This window comes from Rattus rattus, chromosome 3 (assembly GCF_011064425.1).
Source record: "Rattus rattus isolate New Zealand chromosome 3, Rrattus_CSIRO_v1, whole genome shotgun sequence".
Classification (NCBI taxonomy): domain Eukaryota; kingdom Metazoa; phylum Chordata; class Mammalia; order Rodentia; family Muridae; genus Rattus; species Rattus rattus.
The window spans coordinates 157,577,937-157,603,527 of NC_046156.1; the positions used below are offsets into that span (position 1 = coordinate 157,577,937).

Sequence of the window (25,591 nt, forward strand, 5' to 3'; positions counted from 1 at the left end):
AAGGCAGAGATAGGTGGATCTCTGTGAGTTGAAGGCCAGCTTGGTATACAGAGATAGCTGGAGGACAGCCAGGACTACACAGAGATACTCAGTCTTGATAACCAAAGCAAAGAACACCACCCCTGGGGAGGGAAAAGGAGTGGACCTTTCTTTTTTAAAATTTTTATTGGATATTTTATGTATTCACATTTCAAAAGTTATCCCCTTTCTCCCTCCCCACTTCCCCTGTTTTTATGAAGATGTTACTACTCCCACCCACCCACTCCCACCTCAACACCCTGGCATTTCCCTACACTGGGGAACTAACCTTCACAGGACCAAAGGCTTCTATTTTATTGATGCCAGACAATGCCGTTCTCTGCTACATCTGTGGCTGGAGATATGGGTCTCTCCATGTGTACTCTTTGGTTAGTGGTTTAGTGCCTTGGAAACTCTGGGGGATCTGGTTGGTTGATGATGTTCTTCCTATGAGGTTGCAAACCCCTTCAACTGGAGTGGACCTTTCAAAAGAATACAAAATGTGTGTTAGCAGGAAATTACATTTCCTTCCAGAATTTATTCTGTGACAAGTTATGATTCATTTTAAAAGTTGACCTTTCTATAAGGAGATGAAGGACTGATTTAGTGGAAGCAGGACTTGAGAAGATGCCAGTTGTGGTGGACTGCTGGAAGTGGCTTAAACCCTGGCCTCAGTGGGACCTTGCTTGCAGAAGTGGGTAGTATGATTGCATTACTTTGGTATGGAGCAAACAGCAGGAAGAATGCTTCTAAGATACAGGATTACATATAAATGAGAACACTTCATTTATTTAAAACTTGTTTCCCCGTGACGTCTACGAAATAAGTAGAAACATGTGGAAACAGCTACCTGAATAACCTCTTGGAAAATGTTTATAGATTTTTCTGAAACACCCTAACGGAAATGTGCAGAGGTGCAAAGGTGAAGGGGACTTCGTCCAAATTGTCTCAAACGTTCTTTATTTTGCATATATATGCAAACACAAACACACTCTATTATGAATGATTTATGTACATCAGCTGTGCTGTAGGAAAGTTTCTTGGAATAAGGTGAAAAGGATGTAAACTTTTTCTTTAGTGTATGAACGCTGCCCGCGGTCGTAGCGCCACCTCCTGGACACCGCAGGACCCGCGGCTTGGACAGGTGACACCAAGCACCTGAGGCCGGAAGGTCAGACTTCTCTGGTGAGAAGGCTTTGGCGAGAGTCTTTCTCGCCTTTCGTGGGTCAAACGACGACCACTTGGTCAAAGGCGCTAGATGCAAGCGAGTCGGTGGGTGGAACATGTGGGAGGCTTCTTCCCAAGTACCAGCTTAAATCTGTGGAAAACACCGAGCGGGCGCTAGTAGGCGAATCTCCGCTGAGTTGATTCCTCCTCCCCTTTGAGGACGGCTCCTTCAGAGTGGGCGGGGCCACGGCGAAAAGGCGGGGCTCCGCTCTGGGGACCTATTGTGAAGGGCGGGGCTGAAAGAACTGGGGGCGTGACCCAGCTCCGGGAGGCCCTGCGGTAGGTGGGATTACGGCTGGAACGAGCTCACTTGATTGGCTCCTCTTCCCGGAACTTCCTGTGTCTTGAGCTTGTGGATGGCATCACTGTGAACGTGCAGTCTCGTGAACTTTGGTGAGAAGCTAATGGGGTTTTTCGGAGCGCTATGGTGAAATGTTTGGGGCCCAGGCAGAGAGTGGCGGGACTACTGGCTGCGACTGTTCCGAGGGCTCTGTTCTCCCAACTTTTAGTTCTCTATCGACTTCTCGTGGGCGATGGAACTACCTGGGTGCCCAGGCCCGAAACCTTGCGGCCACCCCTTGGTGCCTTCATCAGAATTTTAAAGTAGCAGACTGTTTTCCCTGAACCTGGCTTCAGTTAGGCTGTTGATTTTCTGGAACCTTTCTGTGTTTCCACTTACTAGCGTCGCTCGTCATTCGAGTCTGTAACATTATTAACTTTGTACGCGTCATGTTGATAATCTTTCTGCATGTAAAATCTGGTTGTGTGTACTTACATACCCATTCTTTATTACTTCAGACTTAGTAAATAATTAGTGAATACTGGATGACAGGGTAGACGGGGGGGGGGAGGTGTTAGATAACATAGGTTGAATGGCTTTTTAGTTATTTCTTTTTACTCCTGTAATCATGTGTTTTTCTACTGTTTATTTCTAAGCAGAAAAATATAATTACTGTTAGAGCTCAAAAGTGAGTTGTTTCTATATACATAAAATATGTAAAATGTATACATATATATTGTATATATGGGGATATATATGCATATTGTATATGCATAGTTTAATTAAATCATAAAACATGCTAGGTTACCTGTCATGCATGGCATTGTATAGTCATTGTATATGCATATTCCTTGTGTGTGCAGCCAAGATATAGTCTGAGCAAAATGGGAAGGGAAGATATGGCAGATTTCAGGCCAGAGTCAAGAGTACCAAGGACATAATAGACCAAGGCATATTGCCCTGTGTACGTTATGACAACCATTGATGTTTTTAATTTCTGGATGCTTTACAATTTCATACTTAATAAAAATTGCCACTGTGTGTAGTTGACATGTGCAAAAACTAGGGAATCTTTTAGTAAAGAGAAGGCTAAATAAACAGTTTGTGGGCCAGAGTTGCAGCAGAAAAGCAGCCAAAACCATACACTGGAAGTGAAGATAATGGACTTAAGTTGCCTGGCATGATTTTGTTTAAGATCTAATCACAAAAGCAGAAAATTAGCAGTTTTTTGTTCATGAGAGAGGCAATATAACATAATGACCTCTAGTCTAACTTGTATGGCTTTAAATTTTTGCATCGCTTTTTTACATTTGTAAGATGGGGATAATGGTCTTTAACACAAAAGCTTGCTTGTGTGTGTGTGATCGATATCAAGTTCAATCAAGGACTAGGAGTCTCAGACCTGGTGCTAGGGATGTAGGAACGTTTGAGATATGTGTGCCTCATATCTGAAAACCTGGCAAAATGTCTAGGAGTGAAAGACAGGATGTTTGTAACAACTTTTAAAATAATCAGAACTAAGATGGACTTTAAAATTTTAAATTGACTCGTGGTTCAAAATATAAGCAGTTTAACTGAACCCCTTTCTTTTTCTAGACAATGGCCAAGAACAAACTAAAAGGGCAGAAGTCCAGGAATGTATTTCATATAGCCAGCCACAAAACTTTGAAGGCTAAAAACAAGGCAAAACCAGTTACTACTAATCTTAAGAAGGTGAGCATTTAAGCATTCTGATGTGATTGTTTACAAGCAAAATGTAAACTAGCAATGGCATTTTGTTACTTAACCCAGAAGTTCGTAGCCTTTCTTACTAGGCAAGACTTTTTAAAAATATTAAGGTAAATAGCCTCCTTTTTAAAATGCAAATTTAGTGTGGTATATCTACACAATGGAATATTATTCAGCTATCAAAAACAATGACTTTATGAAATTCATAGGCAAATGGATGGAACTGGAAAATATCATCCTGAGTGAGGTAACCCAATCACAGAAAAACACACATGGTATGCATTCATTGATAAGTGGATATTAGCCCAAATGCTGGAATTACCCTAGATACACAGAACACATGAAAGAAGGATGACCAAAATGCAGATGCTTTACTCCTTCTTTAAAAGGGGAAGAAGAATACCCTTGGGAGGGAATAGGGAGGCAAAGTTTAGAACAGAGGCAGAAGGAACACCCATTCAGAGCCTGCCCCACATGTGGCCCATGCATATACAGCCATCCAATTAGACAAGATGGATGAAGCAAAGAAGTGCAGGCTGACAGGAACCGGATGTAGATCTCTCCTAAGAGACACAGCCAGAATACAGCAAATACAGAGGCGAATGCCAGCAGCAAACCACTGAACTGAGAACAGGATCCCCGTTGAAGGAATCAGAGAAAGGACTGAAAGAGCTTGAAGGGGCTTGAGACCCCATATGAACAACAATGCCAACCAACCAGAGCTTCCAGGGACTAAGCCACTACCCAAAGACTATAGGTGGACTGACCCTGGGCTCCAACCTCATAGGTAGCAATGAATAGCCTAGTAAGAGCACCAGTGGAAGGGGAAGCCCTTGGTCCTGCTAAGACTGAACCCCCAGCGAACGTGACTGTTGGGGGGAGGGCGGTAATGGGGGGAGGATGGGGAGGGGAACACCCATATAGAAGGAGAGGGGGAGGTGTTGGGGGGATATTGACCCGGAAACGGGGAAAGGGAATAACAATCGATATGTAAATAAATACCCAATGTAATAAAGATGAAAAAAAAATTTCTAGTAGAAACACCAAAAATAGATAAATAAATAAATAAAAAATTACAAATTTAGGAGGGAGGGTAAAACCACCCCGTCCCACAACTGCACATATATGAGGTCCTACACATTGCCTACTAAGCTGTATGAGACTATAGACATCACTATTAAGACAGAATGGAGGACAGTTCTTACTAGTTCACTCTGAATAGTAAAGATCTACAATGTAAGCCAGCAGCTTGGTAGCTAGTAGATTGGAATTTAAAAGCCTGTAAAATGAATTTGGTTGAAATACATTTTTTTTTTTAATTCTTCAAAATACATGTTTGAGAGATGGCCTAGCATTAAGGACATTTATTGCCTTTTGTAGAGGACTATGGTTTACAATTGACTATAACTCCAGTTTTAGGGATCTGATACACTTGTCTGGCCTCTGTGGCACCCTTTATGTACATGGTGGACATAAACATAAAACTTATAAGTCTTTATACTTCAAAATATATGAGAAAATTTTTCATTATTAAGTAGATCATACTTTTACAATGTTTCTTAGTTTAAATAATCAACTTTCTAGGATGTAATAGTTGTAACAACAGTCCATTAAAAACTCACTTTTAGTCAGGCAGTGATGGCACACACCCTTAATCTCAGTACTCGGGAGGGAAAAACAGGCACATCTCTGTGAGTTTAAGGCCAGCTTGGTCTGCAAAGTGAGTTTCAGATCAGCCAGGGCTGTTTAACACAGAGAAAACCTATCTTAAATACTATCCCTCCCCCAACTCCCAAAAACCTGTAAAACCAAAAAAGCTAGATTTTTGTTTCTCTAAAGAACTGGGATATAGTTATTAAAGGAGATTTGTAACTTAACTATAGAGGAAGTAAAAACTGGATGGAATGGTAAGTCTGGAGTTTTCCACAGGGTTGTCTTTGTAGAGTGAAGATGAGTTAATTCAACAGAGCTGGGGAATCCTGGGAATAGCATCTTCTACTAAGAACATTCATCACTCCAAGTGAGGAAAGAATGTAGTCTTTTTAAGGAAGATTACTTTGTTGAACGATGATATACTAGAACGTTTACATAAGCTGATAGGATCAGAGGAAGGGTCTAAGTAGGTAGCCTAGATTTCATATTTCAGAAAGTAGCTTTTTTAGACTTGATGTAAATGATAGACTAAAATTTGTGATAATGAATTTAGTGAAGCCAGCCAGCCAGTTTTGACTTTAGTTAGCTTAAGATCTGAACTCAGAATAGTTCAACTGTATTTAGTCAGGTTACCAAGAAAATGTCAAGAGATAAAAGAAATGACTATAATGAAGTGATTAAATCCATGCGAGTGAAGAAAGAAGGTAAACTGTGAGGATTGGAAAGTTTTTGAGTGAATGCCTATTGCGACTAGAACAAGTAAACTGAAAGTTAAAGGTCTCATAGGAACAGAGGGTAGAGTCGAATGTAAAAAAGGCCCCACAGCTCATGACCTTGAGATGAACAATCCATTAGAATAGGTTTGTTGAACTCACTAAGCAGTGATATATAGTGGTCAGAATCAATGTTTGAAATTTTCACAAAGCAGCAAATAAGTGTGTTTCTGGGTGACTGTAGTCAGGGAGGAGTATTGGTTATCTCATGAGGATGGTGATACAAAAGGAACCAAAGGCTTTTAAGGAGAAAGTGGTAGCAATGTTTAATGCACTATTTCTTCTCCATGCTTAGATTCAAGAGGGCTACTGGGGCACCCATCTAGAGAATGTGGTTCAGAAGAGGGCTTAAGAGTTTAGTGTTTGAAGGGATTAAAAGCATTTGATTCAAGTTCCTTATGAGAGTTAACCACCATAGCCAGGACTGGTCACATTAAAAAAAATTAGTCTTTCCTTAATGTGTGTCACATGTCACTTCTGTGTGGGCCTGCAGATCCAGAAGAGGGTATCAGATCCGGTAGAGATGAGTTAGAGATAGTTATGAGCCACAACAATGTGGTTACTGAAAACTGAACTTGGTTCCCCTGGACCATCTTTCTAATCCCAGATCATATATTTTAATCTATTTATACATTTAAAATCTTAAGTATGAGGTAAATCTACATGGTTATTAAAAATCCAAACTTTCAACTGTAGTTTTAGTGTGAATTATCAGTTTATTAAAGAATTTATGGTTTTTCAAAAAACATTTTTGTGGGCTGGAGAGATGGCTCTGTGGTTAAGAGCACTGTCTGCTCTTCCAGAGGTCCTGAGTTCAGTTCCCAGCAACCACATGGTGGCTCACAACCATCTGTAATGAGATCTGATGCCCTCCTTTGGTGTGTCTGAAGATGGCTACAGTGTACTGGTATATATAAAATAAATTTAAAAAACCTTTGTGTGTCTGTCTGTCTGTCTGTGCCACATGCATGACATGCGTAGGAGAAGGGTGTATCTTAGTTCAGAGGATCAAACTCAGGTGGCCTAGCTTGCACAGCAAATGCCTTTACTTACTAAGTCATTTAGGTAGTCCAGTACTTAACTTTTTTATGCTTAACAAGATAAAAAGATGAGAACCTTATATCTTTCATAGTTATGAGACTATGGTTGATTTTTTTTTTTAACAGATAAACATTATGAATCATGAAAAAGTCAACAGAATGAACAGAGCTTTTGTAAATATACAGAAAGAACTTGCAAACTTTTCAAAAAGCCTTTCTCTTAAGTCTGTGCAGAAAGAGCTGGTAAGTAGAAATTAGTTGCTTTCCTGACTGATGCATTGAAGACTATTACTATTGAAGTATAAAGTTGTCCTTTTGCTGGGTCACATGCTACAATCAAAGAGGGTCATTGGAGGATGAATTACGGCCTTGCTTTGGAAGCAAGGAGATATATAGCCTCTGTAGACTGAATCTCCAACAGCTACAGAAAAGTTTGCCACAAAACTTTCTTCAAGGTCTCAGTCTAAGAAAACATCTATTTATTCTGATGTTTACTCTTGATACAATGAAAAACAACTGCTTCATTCTAATGTTTACACTATATACAATGATTCTACTAGAATTCCAGTATAGTAATTTTTACTTAGCATTTTGTTCTATGTGGTACATTCAAGTCATATTCAAACATTAAGTCTAAATATGGAATATATTGTATTTCCAAATGTAAACAAGTAAACTAGAGGTATTAAACTAGGTAACAGTTTGTATTCAGGGAGATTTGATCTGCTAATTGGGTGTTTTGTTTTTTACTTCCTTCCTTTTGATTCTTCAGAAGCACCATGAAAAAGAACCAGCTAACGTTGATGAAGCGACACGACTAATGGCTCAGTTGTAATACAGTGACAGTGTATCACATTTCCCCAAAGACCAATAAATTCAATGTTTCATACAACTTTATTTCTTTAAATCTTGTTAATGTACAGGCATTGGCACATTTTAAAAACAAACTACATAAACAGATCTTTCCTATACTCTAGGAAAGTGGAATGTCAAAATCAACAAACTGATAGACTTAAAGTGCTAAAACAGAAGGCACTTCACAAAATCTGTTCACTCAACAGTGATATCCTTCACTTTATATATGGCAGTGAATGTCTGTTTGAAGGATACATAGAAACAGCTTTGCGGCAGTAAAAACATAGGACAAGTAAGTGATCTTTTGGACAATGTTCTGTTATGATGAACTGAAGCCTGCTGTAACTGTCCTCTAAGAAGAAGCTACAGAATTCAGCACTGAATGAAACTGAGTGTAATCACTGGAGGGGCATGCTGGTGGACAGTTAATTATACCCCCCTGAAGCAGTCAGAGCCCTTTCAAGTTTTGTGAAGTAAAAGTAAAATGTTAGGGAAAACACTTTAGAGTCAGTGAACTAAAAAGGTGTTACATTCATAATTTTAAATACTTAGGTTATTAAGAATTCTAAAATGTTACAGTTAGAGGTAGATAACAGTCCCAAGTTTCCGTGGAATCTAATAATTTAGTATCTGAACATCAAACAGATCACAAACTCCTTCATTATCATCTAAATTAAAGTTGTAGTCATCTGCTGGGGTAGGAGACAGCCGTAAGAGAGGAAACACTGCAAAAGAAAAAGAGTTTCATTATTAGAGTTAGTTTCTACATATGAATTATGATGATTAACAATTTCTCACAGCTTAGTTCAAAAATTTGTACAAAAGCCTAGAGAAATTATTAAACAGTATACTACAGATAGTTAATTTATAATAATTATTTTATAGATTTCAAAAAGCACCCTGGCTAATTTTAGGCATAGTTCAGTGATTCAGGTGGGCAGCATGTAATTGTCTATGGTGAGAGTACATACAAAACTGCTGATTGTGACACATTCGATTACTCCTGTTCCTGGGTGAATAGTTTCCAATAAAGTGGTAAGTATTCCTTATGAGTTTTCTCTTAAAATGCAAGTAAATAAAAATTTTAAAAGATTCTCCACTTTACTATAATGTTGAGTCACGTGGCATTTAAACTCTCGTAGTGATATATATCCAATAGTAAAATTGTCAACTTCTTACCGTCAGAAGACATCAGTTCATCAATGATGTCTCCACTAATAGATCCTGTTGGAAACAGAAATGTAATAGGGGCAATTAAATTTCAATGTGATAGTCACATTATTAGTTTAATGGGTGGAATAAAAGTAAAAGTACTAGAACACTACGGAAAGACAAATCACATGATTACCTAACTACTTTCTTGGCATTAACTTTAAACTTCCAAACTGAACATAGAGACACAAAGCCTCCCCACTGTTCTAAAACCTAGTCTGTGTCACAAGTGTGATATAATCCTATCACTCAACAACACTTCATTTCTCCTGCTCATTTTATCTCTATCTTATACATCAAAACTTAGTTTGCCTCAAGAGTATTTCTCATATCTGCTTATTATTTCTTTTTCCTATCCCGCCTTGGTAGCACACTATTCTAGTCGTAACTGTTCTCTCAACTGCTCTGCCTGCAAATATCTAGTTTTCTGTCTCTGAAGCTTCTGAAAGGCTACCTTCTGATTTCCAAAAGTACAGTTTCCAAGTCCCCTACTCCCATGCTCATCACTGTACAACTCTAACTTCTACTTTCCCGTGACAAATCTTAACGGCTTTATTAGCTAGCATTTTCATCTGATACTCAAAATGTCTAATGTGGCCCCCCAAGACCTTTCTTATACTAAATGACACACAGAAAATACTCAGTTCTCTTAATTTTCTGTGGAAGCCAAAGTACCAACTAAGTTTAAGCTAAAGTATATACAGTTTGTTTGCCTTATATATTCCAATTAAAATTATTTAGTACTTTCTTAAAGACTATACTTTCTCTTCTGCAGCTCTTCAACTATACTATAAAAATATGTATAGAAAGACACAAAACATACATAGGCAGCACAAAACTTAAAAACGGACCCGTACCAAAGTAAAATTTTTCTTTTTTTTTTTTTTCTTTTTTTTCGGGGCTGGGGATCGAACCCAGGACCTTGCGCTTCCTAGGCAAGCACTCTACCACTGAGCCAAATCCCCAACCCCAAGTAAAATCTTTCTAGCTTCATTATTATTGATTTGAAATCTTGAAGTGGAAGCAATGAGGTATATCCCATTACTAACCAATTCAAGTTATAATATAATACAGCTTTTTACATCTGCAGTGACATTTGTATTTGCTGAGAAACAAAAGTTCTATACAATCTAAACACTGTAACTGAATATTTCTGTAATGTATATATACATACATGTATATGTCTAGCAATATAGAAAGGATATGCCTTAAAATTTTATATCTATTTTAGTGACAGGCATATAGACTATAGATGATACTAAATTAAAACATGGAGTAAGATTATTTTGCCTCAGATATAAGAACCGACAAATTCAGAATAGCTTTTTGAGCTGTTTCATATAATATTCATGTTTTCATGTGAAATATTTACACCAAAGGCTTTCTACCAACCTGAAGATATTTCTGTAGCTGGTGTCTGCTGGAAATTCTGGCTTCTTTCAGAAACATGCTGCTCGGGCAGGTTTTGAGCAGCCATGGTGGATTTCGGTGGAGTCACTGAAGTTGAGGACTGGGAGGAAGGTTGTGTGAGGTCATCAGGTGGGGGGACAGGAAAAACCACCGGCTTAGATGAACTGGACTCTTTATTTATAAGTAGCACATGGATTGGTCCTGAGTGACTCTTCAGATTTATCTGGTATTTCTTTTGTCCATTCTGTCCCTTTGAAGTTATTGGGTATAAACAAATAAGTATTAATCACAGCTAGCTAACTTGGAAGACTCAATCACCAAGCAAAGTCATTAGGGGTCTAACACCTAAATTCACACAACAAAGTCATTTGGTTGCAACACATGAAAAAATGACCAAGTAGAATAGGATCCTAAGGTCTGTAAGCCACTTGTGCCTAAATGGTAAACTTTGCTCAAATGGTGATTATCAAAAGAGTAGTTGTAGAATTCTAAACAATTAACCTGTCCCACCATTTCCCCCTTCCCCTTCTATTTGTTTCCTGCTCCCCGCTTTCATCTTTACTTGATAGCCTTTTACTGTTTTGTCCAGGTTGGCTTCAAACCTCAGTCTCTCACATGCTGGGATGATTACTACAAGGGTACACTGCTATCCATTTCACTGTCTGTGATATTACCTGGTGGTGCTCGTAATGTTCTATACCTTCTCCACATGCACAAACTCCAATCTCTGACTGGTTATCTCAACATCTTGTTTGAATTTACAAATTTCACAAACCAAAACCTTTCCACCCATCAAGCAAAAGACAACTGACTTGATTTCCTACATAGATAAAAAAAATTTTTTTTCAAAAAGGTAATTTGCTTCTTGAGGCTTTAACAAATAATAATGTAAATTCCTAAATACTTCAAGATTAGGGGAGAAGGGAAGTACAAATTTAGAGAGTTTTACCAAAGTATTGATGTTCATATTCAGATATCAGTGTTTTTAGATATATATCTTAATAGCAATAACTCAAAAGTGTTCATACTCTAATAGTTCTTATTTTGCTCAAAAAATACATTTGTCTCTCTTTAGACAGTAGTTTTTTTCTTTTCACTTGTATAACAGCTATGCTACATACCATTTCTGGAATAGGTACTTCCAGCTGTGTACCAGAGGGTGCCTGAATGGCCAACAGTGTATCACCTGGCAAGATAAATAAATACTTAACAACTGTAAGAATGCTGTAGATCATAAGAGATGGAAGGATGGAAGATCTGAAATCAGAAGTGTAGATTTAGTCCCAGGTTACCAGGTTAGGTGGTACATGTTTTTAATTTCAGCACTTGGTGGGGGCAGGGGGGTTGAAGGCAGGAGAATTACGAATCCCAGGTTAACCTTTGCTAAAGAATGAGTTCTAGGCCACCATGGGCTACTTGAGAATTTATCTAAAGAAACAGAAAGATAAATACAGGCTCGAGGTGTAGCTCATTTGGTAGTGTCAGCCTACTGAAAAAGCCTTGGGTTGGGTTCTGTCCCCAACACCAGATAAGTCAGGGGTCATGCCTGTAATTCCAGTGCAAAGGGGAAGGACCAGGAGGGACCAGAAAGTCATCCTTGGCTACACAGAGTTTGAGGCCAACCTGAGACCCTGTCTTAAAAAACCAACCAGAAACCTAGGCTCGATGACATCAGACTTATAAAACAAAGGCCGTAACAATAGCCTGCTGCACTCTGCACATTAAATGAAGACATCAGCTCATAAAGACTCATTCTCAGAATTAGCTGCTATTCTCCCTGAAATTTTTAGATCCTTTCTTTCTTTTACTTGGTGTTCTGTATATTCTGAGACTATGCACTCTTTTTGTCTCTTCATATAAATACTGTCTCTTAAAGCAGTTAAACCATTTATAAAAGAGGACATTAGAGACTAGGTATGATAGAGTAAGTGGTTACACTTAAGTGAACTTATTTTGAAGTCACATATTACAGAGTTTTTATGCAATCTCAAATTAGTAAATATTTCCCCAAACTTCATTAAAATGCATAAAAACTGCTGGTAAAATAGAACAAGCCTTTTTGTATTTCTAACAGTCTTTACATTGAAATTCAGCTTGCATTTGAAATGATAACTTGGCCAACTGATTACTCTGGGTGGGTAGTACACATGCTATCCTTTTAGGAAACATGCATAATATAAAGAAGCATAGAGTTTTATTTCACAATTTCGGATGTAGTGTCCTTCACTTTAGTTAATATGTGGCATGGCCACCTCAAGCAGTAAATGTGGAACACAGAAGCTGGAGCAGGATTAGGACTAGGATTATAAAGTAGATTCACCTAACTTTGCTCACTGGGTTTCATGACAATACTTAACGTTTCACATTCCCTGGATCCAGCTTAAGTCTTGTTATTGACTGTGACCTTCAAAGGCTGTGCTAAATCCTGTTGATTTAAATTCCTCTTCCATTGGCTGCCCTGCCCTCCCACACATGAAATAAAAGCCATAAAAAGAGAAACAGAAGCAACCTATCAGCGCACCTCTGCAGAGAAAGGCAAAAACATCCCCAACTCCTGAAAATACCAACAGGCTGAGTGGGGAATTATCTACAGGTTGTTCAAAGAATATAGCAGGTGGTGGTGGCCATGCCTTTAATCCTAGGAAGCAAATCTCTGAATTAGAGGCCAGCCTGGTCTACACAGAAAAACCCTGTCTCTAACAACCAAAATAAATAAGAATAAAATGATATAAAAACAGGCTCATAGTACTTACCATTAAAGCAATTGCAGATGTCTTCGTGAGTTACATAAGAAAACGTACTGTCATAAGAGTTAAGGAACAGCACATCACTACTTACTATACCTAAATGCCGAAGTGAAATCCGATGAATGAAAAGTGCTGCAACATGGTCAAGCAAATAGAATACAACTCTTTAAATAGCAATTCTGGTTCATGACTTCTGAGGCCTTCTGGGGTATGATAGAAAATGGTTTCTTTCACACACACACACACATACACACACACACACACACACACACACACACACACACACACAGAGAGAGAGAGAGAGAGAGAGAGAGAGAGAGAGAGAGAGAGAGAGAGAGAGAGAGAGTGTGTGTGTGTGTATACCGAATGGATGGGAAAGAGCATCACACTGGTGGAGAAGAGCCATGCAGGCTCAACTTTCTTGGGTAACTTTTATTTGAATTAAATGGCTAAAGAAAGGGGCTCATAGCTCCTAGACAAAAGTGTCACAGGTCACATGGGAACTAGAACAGTGGGATTAGAAGACAGGACATAGCATTAGTCCAGAGCCTTTGTTAGGGTCTCCATATAAAAAGCAAGCTGGAGAAGGAGAAACATTTCAGAAGTGGTTGCTTTGAATAATTTTGACCAACTCTTTACTCTAGGATCCCAGGTTGCCTGCCCCTGGGATGAGGAAGGCATCAGATCATTGCATTTTGGATGTGAGGATCAGATGGATGTTGGTATGGTTCAGGCCTGAATAGTCTACTATAATTCTGCTCTTGGATGAGCCCTTGCCATTTCTAAGAATTGGCCAAAATCTTATAAAGTTATAAAGCAGGGCAACAAATTCTAGATCTCTTCAATGGTTTCTGAATCTTCGGGTTCCACAGAATACATCTTAAAAATCCCCACTGGTCTAACATGAGTATGGAGCTCTGACCCCCGTACAAAATTAACAAGATAACATAAGGAATGCATTGTATACCTTACTCAAATATTTCTGCGAGTTGAGTAAAAACCTGCAAACTTTTCAAAACATTACAGGGGGTAAGCAGCCAGGGGGCAGTGGCACATGCCATTAATCCAACATTTGGGAGGCAAAGGTAGGAGTTCAAGTTCAGCCTGGTCTACATAGTAACGTCTAGGGCAGCCAGGGCTACACAGAGAAACTGTCTCAAAAATTCAATAAAACAAACAAAAAGTACAGGTAAACAAGCACACAAAAGAAATCTAAAGTTTCTAAGGAAAGACAGTATTGTGTAAAGAACACATTGACCACAATAACCATTCTTGCAACAGTATTAGGCAGAAGCTGCATGAACTATAAATTTATGATATTCCTTTAAACTCAAATTAATTTTTCAAAACTGAAAGCTGCTCAGTTCTTACTGCCTCAGGACTGAATATATTTATTTAAGGAACCTTCTAATAGCAGTAATATTCACAAACCTCTGCTAAGCAACAATACTGCATCCTGTCTGTCAGTACACTGAAAGTATGTATCTTTCTCCCCTCACTTCAACAGAAAAATGTTAATACACACAACTTAAAAATGACCATATGTTAAAATACTAGTCTAAGTTATTAGAAAACTATAAATGCTAAGTTCATTTGTAAAACTTAACTGCATACACAGATAACTGACGAGACTAAAACAGCGTATATATGTAACTTATGGAGAAGGATATCTGTTATTAATGGAGTCTTCCATCACGTTTTTGATGCTTTGCTGTAGCCACAACTTCTGCTGGTCAAGTTCTCTTTCCTTCAATTCTAGATCTTCAATTTCAGCTTTAAGACATCTTAATCTATCTATAACTTCTTTAGTATTACAGCCAGCACCTACACCCCTTAAAAGCATTAGAATAAATATCCACAGGATCAGACACCCATTTAATATCATTTACTTTTTGTAGTAATAAAATTGACCCATAGGTTAATCAAAATGAGTTTATACTCTTCTGAGCACTGCCTGCTCTTCCAGAGGACACAGGTTCCACTTCCAGCACCCACATGCCGGCTCACAACTATCCATCAGAAAATCTGGCACCATCACACCGACATATGTGCAGGTAAAATACCAATGCACATTAATAAATAAATCTTATCAATGCTAATAGTTAAATTTAAAACTCTCCTAGTGTACACTGAGATGCTGGTAAAGTTAACTATAACTTCTGGTATTTGGGTAGAATTTTAACAAAGAAAAAAAAAAAAACAAAACTAAGGCCAAAGGAAGTACTTTTAAAAACAAAGTATTTGTCATAAGCAAGCAACCATATCATAGCTAATACATAAAACTGTGGAGAGGGTAAGGAAACATCCAACACATAATGGATAGGGTCAGAGAACTGTCCCGGGGAAGACAGGTTTGGTGTAATTACAGGACTAAAATCGAGCATTCGGGAAAAGGAAGTTTCAAGTTTGATTTCTGTCAGGTACAGTGTTTGAGTAAGGTCTGTGACTTACTTCCACTGGATACTGTTCTTTGATTTTTTTTCAATTAGATCAATTCCTTCTAAGACGTTGGTAATATCATAAATTCTTCGCTTTTGCCTCACAGCCAAAGTATCTGCAGCCTGTTTAGGAAAAAGAGAACAAAGAAAACATAGTTAACATGTCTATATTTTAAAATGAAAGTGTTAACTGTCAAGGTCACAGCATGAGTCTAATCCCAAATCTGACCCACTCAATGTCTTTAGAACAATAGCTAGATATATCTGAAGCACTTCCCAGACTCTGCCAATACAAGAAAAATTACTCTGTCTAAACACTTGCAGATGTTGAAGGGAAGAAAAAAAAATTAAGGTCATAACATGAGGCCCATAAAAATATGAGAGAATAGTAGTAATTCCTTGTCAATTTATGTACTAAGATGAGGAAAAACTACTAGTTTTCAGTCTTTGTCACTTTCTGTTTCATTCTTCAGAAGAATCTCACCAAAAGACAGCCTTATTCTTTATATCTGGGCCTTTTAGCAGTTAAGGAACAAGGGGATTCAGAATTATATATACAAATTATGAACCTATTTATTTAATAAGAATTTCTTTTATAAGCTCATAGCAAAACATGCATGAATAATTCCATCCCACCAGCATTAAATTAGTAAGAAATAAAAATCTGTAACATAGTGGTGGTTCTAACAATGCTTTCAGAAAACTTGGTAGTTTTTTCCCTCGAAGTTTAGAGAAGGTCAGAGTAACAAAATATTGAAGCGATGGAAGTCAGGAACTTAACCTTAGAGACTGTAACATCCAAAAGGAGATCACTGGACACAGGAACATAGGTCATGGAAGAGAGGCCAGAGTTATAAGGGAGGCACAAGCTAGACATCATTTGGATTGTCTTCAGGTGACAGACATCTGAGGAGCAGGTGGAATCCACAAGATCCACCTAACATGGGAACAAAGTGTGAAAAATGAAGAGTACCCTGACACTGACACAATGGTCATGCATGCAGGAAGAGTGGAACCAACGGATGTAAGGATGAACATGCATGCACTGCAGTAAGGCAAGTCTCAGAGACAAGTGATTCCCTTGAACACACCTATCTTGTCAGGGGAGGGGGATCTCGTGGAGAAACTGTAAGAACAACTGGAAAGATAGTATAGACATTGTCTTTCCAGTGTCTTGCTACAACAAGGAACAGAGAGGGCCATAACCACAGGAGTTGTCTGGTCTCTAAGAAGTTGTTTCTTCCCTCTTTTAAGTTAGGTGCTATTTCAACTTGTATGCTGATATGGCTAATCTGACAAACAGAGTTAATAACACAAAAGGGAAGAAGGACAGTAATTAGGGAGATTGTTATGAACCTTAGCAACTTGCACAGCACTCACTGGGCTAATACAGTTATTAGTAGACAAAATAGAGCAGACATTTCATTTCTACTATGTCTGATTTTCTTATCAGCTTTGGGCTAGAGGGATGGGAGGAGAGGAGAAAGTGAAATAGTGACATAAAATAGTGGACAGTGCAGAAGGAGTACTAGATAGTATTACTGCCCATGTTAAACTTAAGAGTCGGTGCTCTAAGAAAAGGCTGAGAGGTTAAGAGCACTGACTGCTCTTCTAGAGGTCCTGAGTTCAATTCGCAGCAACCACATGGTGGCTCACAACCATCTGTAATGGGATCAGATGTCCTCTTCTGGTGTGTCTGAAGAAGTGACAGTGTGTGTGTGTGTGTGTGTGTGTATAATTAAAAAAATAAAAATAAAACAGTGTCATGAATTTGAAGGGGGCCTTAATCTATTAGTTATTTTTCTGATGCTGTGATAGAACACCATGACCAAACCAAGTTAAGGAAGAGTTTATTCTGGTTTATGGTTCCAAAGGGATATAAGAGAACATCATGGCAGGGAGGAGGCCTGGCAGCAGACAGTAACACTGGCCAGAGCAGAAAGCTGAGGACTCACATCTTCAAATACAAGCTTAAAGTAAAAAGCACAAACAAGAGTGGCAGAAGGAATTCCTTTCATACTGCCAGCAGTAATACACTTCCTGAGTAGCAAGCACTTAGTGGCAGCAAGCAAGGCCACTCCCCTTAGGCTTCCCAAACAATGCCACCAACTGAGGTCCAAGTGTTCAAATATTTAAGCCTATAGGGGTCATTCTCATTCAAATTACTATATGTGCCTTCACTGCATTTTTATCCAGCCCTCAAACTGCTCTAGTGTACCAAGGAGGCGGGCAGGGATTGGAATCACCAACCTCATCCCAACTTTTTATACTGTGGCTAGTAAAAAGAGCATCAGGTTTATTTTAAAAAGATTACATTTTCTATACTTGATGGCCAAAAAAACTATAAGAAAGTCACAAAAGTTGCATCTATCACACAACTCAGTTTATAGTAAAAAATACACAAACCCTAAGACAATCCTTTGGAAGAAAACTATTTCTCCTTTAAATATTAGTTGCTTTATAAGATTACATCTCACAAATGGGAGGCAAATAACGTCTAGAGACAGAATAATATTCAAACTTTGAAAGCTGTTACCAGGTAGGCAGGCGAAATAAACAATAAACAAGGACCAATATGGTAGGATTTAAGTGCCACAATGTTCCATTTAAAGGGGTGTCAGTCACATAAAAATGAGTTAAAACAACTTCCTATATTTCAGTCTCTACCTGCAAAGCAAGTTCTTTACTCTCTTCTGGGTCACAATAGTTAAAAAATATGCATTCAATACATGATTGAAATTCAGAAATTTACCTTAAGATAAGAGCCAGAATTCAAAATCAAAGTATTCTAACAGCAATGCTGTATAAAATCAAAGACATTTCACCAAAAACAATGATGAGGAGGGCTGAAATAATGGCTTGGCAGTTAAAAGCGTTTGCTGCTCTTCGAAAGGACCTACGTTCAATTCCTAGCAACCATGTGGAACAATTCACAATGCCCTCTGATGACCTCCACAGGCACAGACACTCACACAAACACAGACAAAAAAGAAAAAATAAATCTCCAAGTATTAAGGCAACAGGCTCTCAAGTGACACACCAAGGTCAGCCAGAACATATTTTAATAAGAATAAACTTTTAACACTTCAGACGTGGCATGTGGCATTTTATATTCACCCATTTCCTTAGTTTAACTATTGCCTAATTTCAAACTCTACTCATAATTAATATATAAAATATTTGATTTTAACCTATAGCAATAGGGTAACTGTAACAGGACTCTACAAATATCTGTTGGAAAACACCACTCCTGAATTCACTTTCAGTAACCAAGTGATAGTGGTATGTCATCATCAGCCACCAAAATTTCCACTGTTGCCATGAGGTGAAGATTTTCCCTATACTATATCCCCTTATAAAAAGCAAAAAGTCAGTGCCTTCTTTTCCTGCTCTTTCCCCTCTACCCTCGTTCACAGGCAGCCTCTGTACACACCACTTCCCCAATACACCCCTCATGTGAGATCTGTTGTATGGTGTGATCTCTTTGCAGCACACCTTGGCTCCAACTTACTAAGGTACTTCTGCTGGTAAGCTATAACATTACCTAACTTAAAGTTCACAATGTCTCTGCAGAGTAGATGTTCTCATTTTATAGAAAAGCCCAAAAGGCTAAAGAATAATGACAATGTTTGACATTAATCTTTATTCATGAAACAAACTTGTGACACAAAGTTTTATACAATTTAAAATATTTTAAATAATTTGTGCATTTAAATTCAGTTATATCCTTGTACTGAATAGGGAATTCAAGTATAATTTGTCTATAAGTTCCATAAAGAGTAGATTAAAAAAAATGGCATAAAAGCAGGAATTTTAATTTCTATTTTTTGTTTACTGAAAAAAGCATATATACTTAAATTTATGCCTATGCTGACAATATCTCATGGAATAATGTTTAAAACATTAAACAATAGAAGCTGAAGAAATAGCTTAGGTGTTAAGAAAAGTACTTGTTGCTCTTCCAGAAGTTCTAGGTTTGGTTCCTAGCATCCACAAGGATGATTATAAGCATAGGTAACTCCAGCTCCAAGGAACCCAACCACCTCTTTTTGATTTCCATGGATACTCAATGCAGGTGGCCCACCACACGTTTACTTGTACCGTTGTTTTGCCTCATGTACAAAACAACAGTACAAATAAACAAATCTTTAAAAAGAAATAATATTCTAAAGACTAGTGTCAGCATTTGCCAAATATGTACAAATCCCTAGTCTCTCTCTCTCTCTCTCTCTCTCTCTCTCTCTCTCTCTCTCTCTCTCACACACACACACACACACACACACAAAGAGGGGCAAGAAGTGAAGGTCATTTATAAAATGTTATCAAATGGACATACTTAAGGTGAGGCCAAGAGAAAATTTCTGGGAGAGGCCACTTTGTTTCTAATGGGTCTGTAGGGGCCATAAATCAACAAGGAAATGAAATACCAAAGAACTGCTGACACTAAGGGCATAAGGGTCCTCTCCTAAAGCAGCATCATTTACTGACACAGTGTTTTAATCTATCAATGCTATACCCCAAAAAAACTGCACCTAAAAATACCCTCTGTGTTTACAACTGCTTGCTATTGTTCTGAAATGCATAAGCTTTTATATTGTTCTGGGAAAGTTCATTTCTATTTTTTAATTCAGGTCACCAACAAATAATCAAACGAGGAGAAAAAAAGATATTTGATAGTGTTTAACTAGGAAAATCATAGTAATCCTCTGAAATCTACAAATTGAAATCTCTAGAGATTGTTTGCCTATATCCACAATTATATAGTTGGTAAATTCTTATATATAATTATTTTGACTAGCATATAAAACAAAGAGTTTCACTGTGACATGTCGTTATATTTAACCTCTTCTTATCTGACACTTCCTATCTTATCTTATCTGATCTTATCTTATCTGACACCACTCTCCCTCATCTCCCATCTTTTCCTTTCTTGGGATCTATGTGTGGAATCCTCTGCTGTCTCCTAATTTACTATCATAGGGGCCCAATCAGATTTAATCAGGGCTGTCACTTAACTCAGACTTCTTTTTAAGGACCTTCCTTCAAATGCAGTTCCATTTTAATAAATGGGGGTTGGAAGAGCACCAAGAAGTGAGCACAATTCAGCCTACAACCCCATTAATCAACTTTCATTCTATACTGCCCTATAGGCACTCTCCTGCTTTGTCTCTAATAAACTGAGTATTCTTAAATACTCCGAATAAGAATCACACAGTAGAGGATGACGAGGTGGATCAGCAGTTTAAGAGTACTGGCTGCTCTGCCAGAGGACCTAAATTCAATTCCCAGTATACAATTCCTAGTATACACATAGCAGCTCTCAACCATCTATAACTCCAACCCAGGGCATCTAATGCAGTCGTACGGCCTCTGCAGCCTCCATAGACATATGTAGTGCAGGTGTACACTCATACATGAAATGTTTAAGAAAGGCTTCTACAGCATTTGTCTGTTATTCAGTATAACACCCTCAAGGGTCATTTCTGCTGTAGGTGCCAGAATTTTTCTTTCTAAAAAACAGAATTAGTCATTCACTATACCTCATTTGATTAATCACTGAAAGACATCTGAGTTACCCAACTTTTGACTATTTGATTAACACTGACATGAGCATAGAGTATACAAATACCTGTTCCAGAACCCACTTTCAATTACACATACCCACGAGCGGGGCTGGCCTAAGAATCCTAAAGCAAACACTGAAGGCTTGTTGTGCTCCACACAGCCTTCCTTATGCCAATTATCTCACAAACCGTGTTACCCACTAAAAGCCTGAGGCTGAACTATGTCTCTTCTAGTTGTTTATCAGTTAGGTCATTTGTTAAGTTTGTGTCTGGATCAGAGAGAGAATACTTAGAATATTCAGGTAATTTGTAACTTAATAAGACAACATACACAATCCAGAATGTGCTTGCAAAGTTCAAGATGGCATTAAAATGGCCAATGAAACAGAGAAACTCACCTGCAAAGTGAACAGAACAGGAATTTTCAGAGCAACAGACACTCACACTCCTTAACAGTTCAGTGATTAAGCTACAGAAAAATAAAAACTAGTTTAATCTGTTTCTACAGAATCTTCCATCAGTGTTCTCTCTCTCCTTTTCAGGTAGATGCCCATTGCCTAACATGTTATTTTACTCTCAGGGAGTAAAATTATGCACCTTTCGTTACAAAAAAGGAATCCATAAAGGACAGAGACACATGAAAACTTAAGTTTATTTTCAAGGACTTACTAGTTCTGAAAGGCAGCAGTAAGGCACAGAAAGAAACAGTCCAGTTTCAAACATTCAAACTTATTTGGCAGACCTAACCCAGAACTTAGTCCTAAGTTTAGTGTAACAGGCACACATTCGGGTGGGAATATTAGGGTTACCATCTATAGTCTTGAATATTTTATGGCCACTCAGGGTATCTGATGAGAAAAGTAATACATTTCTATATTTGTGATTTTCACAAAATTAAAGATTCTCTATTTAAAAAGATAAAGTGCATGTTTTAAATTTTCCACTTAGAAATTTATTCTAAGTGTAGGACAATCTTTAACATGTATTATTAGAATGTCTTAATATTTCACAATGATGTATTATGAGAAACATCACTAGGAATACTTCAGTGTAAGTCATTTTGATACATAAAATTTTATATGTATATACATAAAAATAGAAGTATTTATAGGTAAAATGTTTCTTTTTTTAACCTAGCAAAAAGAATGGTACATGGGTCTCTGTAAGTCATTACTTATTATTTTAAGTAATTATTTACTTATGACTACAGAAATCTTTGAATCTTTAGGACAGATCCAGATAACAGAAACAAAGACCCTTAAATATCAGAACCTGCTGCCATACATGTGAAGGGGCCAAGTTTATTATTTTCTGAGGTTTGAGCATGTTTCAGGACAAACCATCAAACCCCATTTTTACTTGGAAAGCACCAAAATTCTCTGGCTTTTTTTATGCAGTCATCCAGTACAGCTGTATTTAACTTTAAACAGCAGATTTCAATGGGTGTTTTGTAACATCAGGTGTTTCTCCGCTGACTTCATTAATGCCAGTGAAACTGGAAACCATACCATTTCAATTCATTACAATTTGAGTCCTATAGATGCCCATTAAAGCCCTGTTAAGTAGAGGAAGAGGTCGGAGTGGAGGGGAATACAAGAAATTTTCAAAAGTGGAAAAAAGTCCCACGAATGATGTTTTCAAGTAAGAACGGACACCAACTGGCATCTACACCCAGGAAAAGGGTGGGCGGTTGGGAGGGGAATCCAAGTGCCAACAAGCCAGCGTCCCCCACTGGGCCACGACCAGGACACTCAGCAGTGGAGTTCTGGAGGGCAGGCCTCTCAAGCTCAGACTCTTATTTCCAACGTCTTGGCCACTGTTTTGAGGATGGTAACAGCTTCAAGCCAGGAAGGTAAGGTATGATTCTCAAGTCTCTAGATGCTGTGAGGAGTTTTCTCAGACAGCCAGGTAGAGGAGTCATAAGAGAGTCACAGAGTCATAAAATCCTCTGTGATTTTAAACTAGCAGATTTATTTATTTGTAAAGTATTGGCTCTTTCTGAACCTCCGTGTACTGGCTGAATTTTAATTCGCACGATCCCATATTGTTTCCCCCTCCCTGCGCTGTGGAATCCTTCCAAGTCTTGCCAGGAACGGTTAAATCACTATGACTAAACAGCTTTAAATGCACGTTGTTGTTGTTTGAAAAAATCCGAACCATAGCAAAGAACGAAGCAAACATCCTTATAAAACCAGATAAAGTTGACTAAGTAATTCCACCGATTAGTCTGAAAGTCACAAAACGGACCCCTCTCCGTGTGATCGCAAATCTCAGGTCTAAAAAGTAGAAAGATTCTAAATTAAGTCAACAAATCCAATCTCACTTCCTAAGCATCGATGAAAAATTTCCCCGTCTAAAAACTATTTTAGCGGAGGTGGGTTAAGTTTTCTCTTTCCCTCTTTCATTCTGAAAAACTGGCATGAAAGTTCTTCAAAACAGGCACGAAGTCCCGCAGAGCGCTCCATTAAGACACCAGTTTCCAACAGCAAACCAACCCTAAGTGAGCCTAGAGCAGAGCGCGAATTCCTGGGCTCTCGGAGCGCTTCTTTGTGGCCAGGGCCGCGCGGTGGCCGGTAGGTGGGGGCCCCGCATCCACCCCGGCCCCTCCACGTCCTAGGTACCTCCGGATCCCGAGTCTCGGCCGGCGTGTGGGCGTTAGACCCAGCTCCCTCAGGCCTCGCCCTCCCCATCCCCATCCCCGCCCACCGCTCACCGCTTTGAGATCCAGGACGCCGTCCTGCGCCTCCTGCAGCAACGACACGAACTTGGTGGTGAGCAACCCCAGGCTCTTCTCGTGCCGGCTGCTGCCCGCCGCGAGCGCCGCGGACTGATGCGAAGAAGGCGCCCCATGCGGCGGCGGCGGCGGCTGGGCCTGGGCCTGCGGCGTGGGCTGAGCAGAGCTCGTGGGCTCCGCCGCCGCCATCACCGCCGCGGCCCTGACGTCCGCTGCCCGGGAACCCCTCGGCCGCCGGCAGAGGAGGTGCGCGGACTCCGCTCCGGCCCGCGGCGCTCACCGTGTTCACCAGTCCCTGGAGCCGCGAAGCTCGCGCGCGGCACCACAGAACGCGCCGCACTACAGAGCGCGCGGACTCTAGCGAGCGGCCAGTGCCGCGAGGGTGGGCCTGAGTTTAAATGGCAGGAAGTGACGCCGCGCGGCGTTGCCTAGTAACGTACTCTCCGCGGAGGGGCGGGGCAGTCGCGTTCCCTCGGGCGAGCGGTGCCCAGGTCCGTCTATAGTCCTGCTTAGGACGAGCATGCAGTCTAAGCCTGGAGCTCTCGCGCGTGTCTCTTTTGCATCAAATCAGGTGCAAGTATTCTAAGGCTCGTCGCATCAATAGAAGAACGCGGCGTCCCCGAAGGCTTTTGGACTCTGATCTTCAGTCCTTTCCAAAGACTTTTCTGCACACACAGAAGGACTCGAGCCTTGAAAGTGAAGGTGGTAGACTCCGTCCCCCCCCAACTCCAACTTTTGCCTTACCTGCTTTTAAGTAGCATTCTTTACAAAAGTTATATTTTTGCCCAATACTTGTATTATTGGGACACTCTCAACATATTGTACTTTAGTGATATAGGAAACTACGGATGTATAGTAAGATCACAGATCTGAGAGGAGAAAATGTGTTCCCACATTTTGTTTTTTACTTGCAAACTTGAGAATCAAGATTAAAAACTTCAACAACTTGGGTGCGTGAGGTGGGTGGGGGTAGGTGGGGAGCACCCTCTCAGAGACAAAGGGAAGGGGGGGATGGGGTGAAGAACTTTTGGAGGGGGTACCTGGAAGGGGCGCAACATTTGGAATGTAAGTAAATAAGACAATTTAAAAAAACTTAAACAACTTGTTTTTCGCACCGGTTGACTATCGTTCACACTGAACAAATAGTAGGTGACTACAAACATTTTTTGGCAGGAATTAATGATATGTATCCTACATGCAAGAATGCTCAAATTAAGAGTAGAGGGGTGTGCGGGTCACCAAAACGAGAGGGGAAATGGACAGCATTAACTAGTAAATCTGAAAACCAAAATTTTCCAGAACGCCGGAACAAAACTTCTTTAGGGGAAGCATTTTTTCTTCAAAGCTGCAACACTTAAAATCCCCACCTGCCCCCAATCCACCTGCAAATTCTGTTCCACTGAGCCTTTCCTTATGTTCTCCCTTTAGCCCTTCGTATTATTTAGTCTTTCTGGGTCTTTGGACTGTAGCATGATGATCTTTTATTTTACAGCTACTATCCACTTATAAGTGAGTATGTACCATGTTTATCTTTCTGAGTTTGGGTTATCTCACTCAGGATGATGTTTTTGAGTTTCATCAATTCATCAGCAAATTGCATGTACCGCTTATTTTTAAATCCATTGTTCGGTTGAGGGACATGCAGGTTGTTTCCAGTTTCTGGCTATTATGAATAAAGCCGCTATGAACATATGTGATCAAATGTCCTTGTAATAGGTTGTAATTTTCTTTGGATATGTACCCAGGAGTGGTATAGATTGGTCTTGAGGTAGACTGATTCCCAATCTTCAGAGAAACCACTACATTGATTTCTTTTTTTTTTCCCCAGAGCTGGGGACCGAACCCAGGGCCTTGCACTTGCTAGGCAAGCACCCCACCACTGAGCTAAATCCCCATTATATTGACTTCTAAA

General features: G+C 39.3%; 2 protein-coding genes across 4 annotated transcripts; one reads left to right on the forward strand and one right to left on the reverse strand.

Annotated features, from left to right (window-relative positions):
- The first annotated feature begins 1,531 nt into the window (after positions 1 to 1,531).
- Rbis (ribosomal biogenesis factor) lies at positions 1,532 to 7,897 on the forward strand. Of its 2 annotated transcripts, none has more exons than XM_032898709.1 (4): positions 1,532 to 1,638; positions 3,122 to 3,238; positions 6,846 to 6,962; positions 7,492 to 7,897. In XM_032898709.1, the coding sequence occupies exons 2-4, from the start codon at positions 3,125 to 3,127 to the stop codon at positions 7,552 to 7,554; spliced, it is 294 nt and encodes a 97-aa protein (XP_032754600.1). In that variant the 5' UTR covers positions 1,532 to 1,638; positions 3,122 to 3,124; the 3' UTR covers positions 7,555 to 7,897. The 2 variants fall into 2 exon arrangements, with proteins under 2 accessions (XP_032754600.1, XP_032754601.1); XM_032898710.1 differs by lacking the exon at positions 1,532 to 1,638 and adding an exon at positions 1,856 to 1,965 and having other exon boundaries at positions 7,492 to 7,611.
- On the reverse strand, positions 7,178 to 24,072 carry E2f5 (E2F transcription factor 5). Of its 2 annotated transcripts, none has more exons than XM_032898706.1 (8): positions 23,659 to 24,072; positions 15,395 to 15,504; positions 14,613 to 14,775; positions 12,950 to 12,992; positions 11,318 to 11,382; positions 10,179 to 10,446; positions 8,754 to 8,798; positions 7,178 to 8,299 (listed from the first exon to the last, which is right to left on the reverse strand). In XM_032898706.1, exons 1-8 carry the CDS (start codon positions 23,866 to 23,868, stop codon positions 8,190 to 8,192), a joined length of 1,014 nt encoding a protein of 337 aa, XP_032754597.1. In that variant the 5' UTR covers positions 23,869 to 24,072; the 3' UTR covers positions 7,178 to 8,189. The 2 variants fall into 2 exon arrangements, with proteins under 2 accessions (XP_032754597.1, XP_032754599.1); XM_032898708.1 differs by lacking the exon at positions 23,659 to 24,072 and adding an exon at positions 16,163 to 16,829 and having other exon boundaries at positions 7,595 to 8,299.
- Positions 24,073 to 25,591: the final 1,519 nt, after the last annotated feature.